A 6,000-nucleotide genomic window follows, 5' to 3' on the forward strand; every position below is an offset into this window, starting at 1 on the left:
TCTTTTAATTTCAAAGGTTTCAAAGAGACAGGTAAAGTTAATAAAGCCTATAGTTGATCGTGCTGTTGAGAAATTTAGCCTACTTGGGGTGCTAACCTAGCAGAACTCATAGAGAAGAATGGGGAATGAGAGGGGTTGCATCAAGAACCTACCAGAGCCGTCAGGGACTAGGAAGGTTCAGCTGGAGACTGTGAAGGGAAGTCCCCATGACCTGAAGGGAGGAAACAGGAATATTAGATGATGAAAGCAAAGTGTGCCAGTGGACATTTGGAGAAAAACACCTCTGTGCACAATCGCACAAATTGAATGAATTTTAAAGATGCATATTTGAAGTCAGTGAGTAGGGGAGAAGGCTTTTTGAAGACTGGAGCATATCTCAATTCTTTAAAATCCTTTCAGGTTAATCAATACCCATTAATCAAAGTAAAATGAGAAATGTTTTTAACAAAGTCTTGAAACTGGGTTACAGTGATACCTTTTTCCTTTGTTCCAGTTGAGTTTTTTATTTAGTATCAGACATGAGAGTGAGCTGGATATTAAACCTATATTAAACAGTAATCTGTAAAGATATTAAACAGTAATCTGTAAAGAACCATTATCCATCCCTTCAGAATAGATGAGATGGTTTTGCTTTTACTGTTATGTCTTATGGACAGTGAAAACCCAAGTCTGTTACCAGAGGTCACACCAGGGCTCTCATGCAGCTCCTGGCAGGACTTCCCTCAGACTCCTGCTCTATCACTCTATTGTTTTCTGTATCCCAGCTGCAGATCTCATACAGCTTCCAGAGTGAGCACTTTTTTCCTCCAAGCAGTCTTTCCTTCCTCTGCCAGAAAGTGGCCACCTGACCAGTCTTTCTCTGAACTCTGTTTAAACAGGTGCAATACCAAGAATTGAAACCAGATCCCTCTCACAGCCCATGTAAAAGGAAGAAAAACAATCTTGGCTAGCTAGCTCCCAGCACTGAGAAGACCAGCATCTGCTCGGGAAGATAAAAAAGCCTTCCAGCCTCAGCAGCATTTCCTTTCTTTCTGCTTTTTATTTATTTTACCTCTTAAAAAATGATCGTGAGAATTTGTAAATAGTGTATAAGGGCATATGTCTTTGAAAATATACTTCCATTGTACAGAATCAATTTGATAAAAAGTTTACTTACTGCTGTATGAAAGCCGTTAGTGGTGGCTAATAATATAGCACACTGGAACAACAAATGTAAGAATGGTAACAGTGGGAGACACACACTTCTCTAATTACAAGTGGAAGAACCAGATTAGATTATATGCTTTGTTTTGCCTGATGAAATCTATATACATGTTAAAGTTTTTTTCATGTGACGATTTTTTATCTGAAAAGTACAGTACAGTTTTCTATGTTTTACACTTTTTGAAAGGGAGGAGGGAGTCCCAAGACGTGAATAATGGAACAGATGCATTTCAATTTCACATAAATTCTGATTTCAGATCCTGACATTTATTCCTGAGCAAAGTATTTAGATATGACTAGGCTGACTTTAAGCTAATGAGTGAAGGTATATTCACCCCTCAAAAGAATCTTCTATACTCTGAAATCCTACAAAGAAAACTTTCCTTCTATCATTCCATCTAAAACCTTAAAATCTCTACAGGATTACACATAAATACTGCCAGGTTTATAAATGAATGCCTATCTGAATTTTTATACCTATCACTACTTTAATTTCTATCAAGTTAGAAAATTAGCAAAATTTCAGTAAACATACTAGCAAACTAAATTCATATTGCTTTTGGTGTCAGATTATACCCCTGTGTATCTAAAAATATTTAATACTCACATGTTCTCACAGAAAAAAAGTTATGTGCTTTCTCATTAGATTACTGAAATCTTTAATGCATACTATGATTTTTGTTATTAGTGTGAATTGTAATGTAGAGGAGAATGCAGTGTGCTAAGTGATATGCCAATGTTTCATTACATTCATTTATAGAAAAAATAATCATTCTTGAAAATATGAATGCATGAAAACCTATTTTGTAAAAAAAACTGTATGGGGAGGGGGAGTTTGCTTTAAAAAGATTTCACTACTTACTATAGAATCTATATTTAAAAATTGCATTCCCAAGACTCTTGTGGTAGTTTTTCTATTTAACTTCAAGTGAGTGTACCTCTGGAAAGAGAAATAATTTGGTGAGTATGTCTTACTCCCCCCCGACTTGGTAGGGGATTAAGCTTGCCTAAAATTGCTACAGAATGTTTTGCACTACTTTATTAATAATAGACTGAGATAGGGTGAAGATGGGGGTTGTGTTGGAAAACCGTAGAAAAGGCCGAAGCAAGAAACATATCTCTCTAAATTCTTTAACAATAAATTTAATCTCATCAGAGCTGATTTTTTAAAGTATTTTTATTTTAAAGCTATGTTGTTAAATACTATTTCTTATGATAGAACTATTTTGATCTGTTTATACACTATGGTTGAAAGATTGTCAATTAAATCCCTTTCTATAGAAAGGCTTTGACCTCAATAAGCTCCATTTAGTGCATCATGTTTGTAACGACATGCTTATATTCGCACACCATCACTATATGTTGCTAAGACAATACTCCATGAAGTTGATGTTACTACAGAAAGTTTGTTGATAGGATAATTTGTTTGAAATTACCTTTGATTATATCTTGTGTGAGGTTTACATTTCATGCTGACAGTGTCTGCTCAAATGTCTACAAGCCTGATATTTTATGACCCCCGATGTACCTAGTGGATAGTAACCATTAACGGATGACTAAGTTTTGTTTCATTCTATGAAATTTCAGATGTTTAGTTCAATGGTAATGTTGACTATACATTCACTGCATTAAATAAAAAATCTTTTCTAAGTAAAATCAGTACTCCTTTTTTTTTGGTGGCTGAGGGCGGATTGTGTGCATATTCTTGTAAGTGACACTTAGAGAAACTCATGTTTGGTTTGGACATCTAAGGCTTTCCCTGAATCCTAGACTTTTTACAAAATTCAATAGCTTCTGAGGGGTGAGCATCCAAGGAAGCTGACAGAGGAGTAAGAACTCTCTGGAGGCATGAAAGTGATATTCATAGGAATCTTCATTGCTTTTAGAAACTACTACATTTGCAGGCTAAAAACAAGAGACTATGTCTAGTAAAATTTTAACTCTTTCCCCTATGTGAGGGGTTTACAGAGCTGTTTAACTTTAGTTTTGAGAGATTTGCCATGTAAATATTTCAAGATGTCTGACACCTATTTAGATTGCTAAATACAGAAATCATGTGAACTACTAAATATGTTCCTCAGTATTTTTTAGTGAGTCAACTCATTGAAGGTCATTCATATCCCAACTATGATACTTCATAAGAAATGCATATTTTAACTTTTTTTCATCTATAAAAAGAACTCCGTACTTCTGGTTCATTTTGGTACTGTTCCACAGACTCAAACTGATAGATTCTGTAGGGATTCCAAAATACTTTTGAATCATTCTATGCACAAGGAAAATCTGAATAGGCAGATTCTTTAGATGACTTTGCTCTGTGGTATATTTATTGAGTACCTACTATATGACTTGCCCTGTCATAGGCAATGATCACCCCAATGACGGTGTATTAAAATCAAGTCTGGAGCTAAAGTATAGTGAGAGCAAAATTTAACTGACATATTTCTGAAAGTATCTTTTATAGAGTTTTATTCTGTATTTAAAAGTGAAGAAAACTTCAGTGGTAAGCTCTCTTACTCAGGGACCATAGGAACTTTTCCCCCCCATTTTTATCTCAATATCCAAATGTCCCTAATACTGAATGTAGTCTACTCTTGTATTAACAAGTCTTACTCCGAAGCTTTTAGTTTCTACATTTGTTAAATGTAACTGAATATTTATCTTTGACTTTTGTACTCACTTAGCTTAAAAACAAACCCCCCCAAAAATATAAGGCAGCTAATGCTCTAGAAATACAAATAAAGACAGCCACCATTACACTTTTTGCAAAAGCCTCAGATTATTATTAAGTTAATACTTATTTAAATTCTGGGACTTATATATCAAGTGTGAGTGTGAGTATGTGTGGACAGATGCCTATTCATTTGGTTAGAATATCTAGATTCAGCCTTTTCTAACTGCTCAGACAAGTATGAATTAAAACCACAAGAAAATAACATAATGAATACTTACAATAGTGTCATTCCTTTAAATTATAATTCTCTTTCCTAGGATGACTGGTATAACTCACTGAAGACAACAACAACCCACAAACATTTTTTTTTTTTTTTTTTTTTAGTGAAAATGTAACCTCTTATACCTCAAGTTTTTTACATTTGTACAGTGGCGGTAACATCCTAAGATTTATTCTAGCTGAATCTCTGAGATTTAAGAAATATCAAGGAAAATCTCTCATTATGTAAGAACATTATGGAAATAAAAATGTCACATGCTATTGAAACTAACAACACTATGAAAAGTTTGCTGAAAACATAATTTTTACATTTGTGCTTTTACCAAAGGATTTGGATTAACACCCCCCCCCCCCCATCCCAAAAGTGAAACAACCAAATATATAATTGGTCTCAAGTAAGTTTCAACTTATTGGTATCTTCTGTCCTTCACATTCAAAACTGACAATATAAAACTGTTTTATGCACAAGCAATGTTTTTGTAGACAGGTTTATTTATATTATGGTTGTGTCTCCAAATGTCACTGAAAAATTATATGACTCCATTTTTAAAAAGGAAACCAACTAGCACAGCTGCTCTGCTCTGGTCAATTACCAGTGTTACTCTAAACCAGGGGTGGGGAACCCTTTTTCTGCCAAGGGTCATTTGGATATTTATAACATCACTTGAGGGACATACAAAATTATCAACTTAAAAATTAGCCTGCTATATTTGGTCAAACATTTCATTAACTCACCCCTAATACCTTGGCAGGGCCAGACCAAATGATTTTGAGGGCCTCAGACGGCCTGTGGGTCGGATGTTCCCCACCCCTGCAAGTTGAAACCTTTTTTTTTAATCAAGCTGAACAAATAGTTATGAAAGTACCTGTGCCAAAGTATTTTCAGTTGTAGCAAAAATAAAATAATTCTCCCAAAGAGAAAAGGAATGACCAACCTGAAAGTCAATGAGCAAACCTTCAAACCACCTCTTATTTTCTCAGGAGGAATGCATCTGATGAAATACCAAGATCTGGTTGAGTATGGCTGCTGCTGCTGCTGCTTCTAAGGCAAGGTGATAATATAAGCTCATTCCACTTTCTAGTCAAAGACAAGCTTCAGAATGCCAAGAGTCAACTTGAGGCATGCTATCTTACCAGAGTTCAAAATGGTAACAAGTTTAGAGGAAATGCTACCTGTATAGCGAAAGGTGCACACCTGGCCCCAACCACTCTTAATTGTCTCTTGATTACTGGAGACATACCTGCAATAACAGTGAAATTATAGTTACAGCTGGACCACAGAAAAAAAAGGTAAGGGGGAGGAAATGCCATTACTTGTTCTAAGTTCAGAGATCTTCTTTTAATAAAGCTACTCAAGTGGAAAACTTTAAACTCTACATCATCTCCACAAAACATTCTTCCTTTTATATAGTAGTGAGTATGACAATTACAAGTCAAAATTTGTGTCTAACATGTAATACTGGAACCATGTAAAACAATTTATTGGTGTCAAATTTGATAAAGATTGAAATATCTATTTTCTACTATACAGCGAGGGATGTTTGTGATTTTGTCTTTGTTTTATAATAAGGGAGGTAGATCACTCAAGTTCTGACCCAACCTTACATAATGGCATATCTACCACTTACCTTTGTCCTGGAACTCTTAAGACTTCAGATTCCATTAACACAGAGAACTAGCAAACCATAGCAGAGTTTTTGAAGCAGATGGGAACGCACCTGGAAAATCCCACATACTATGAATGCTTGGAGTAGTTTTAAAACAGACCAAAGTGGTGTTCTACTTTATTTGAAGTTGCTGAACAGGACTTTATAAATTTCCTTGTAGGATGAAAAAATGCATTT

The 6,000-nt window shown here is 35.0% G+C and overlaps 1 protein-coding gene across 1 annotated transcript in view; it reads left to right on the forward strand.

Moving 5' to 3' along the window:
- MCTP1 (multiple C2 and transmembrane domain containing 1) overlaps positions 1-2,843 on the forward strand; it is a 301,653-nt gene extending 298,810 nt beyond the window's left edge. Inside the window, exon 23 of the mRNA XM_023749929.1 lies at positions 879-2,843. Coding sequence (XP_023605697.1) covers positions 879-950 — 72 coding nt within the window. The 3' untranslated portion in view covers positions 951-2,843. The remainder of the gene's footprint in view (positions 1-878) is intronic.
- The last annotated feature ends 3,157 nt before the right edge of the window (positions 2,844-6,000 follow it).

Source organism: Myotis lucifugus, unplaced genomic scaffold (genome assembly GCF_000147115.1).
Source record: "Myotis lucifugus unplaced genomic scaffold, Myoluc2.0 scaffold_0, whole genome shotgun sequence".
Classification (NCBI taxonomy): Eukaryota; Metazoa; Chordata; class Mammalia; order Chiroptera; family Vespertilionidae; genus Myotis; species Myotis lucifugus.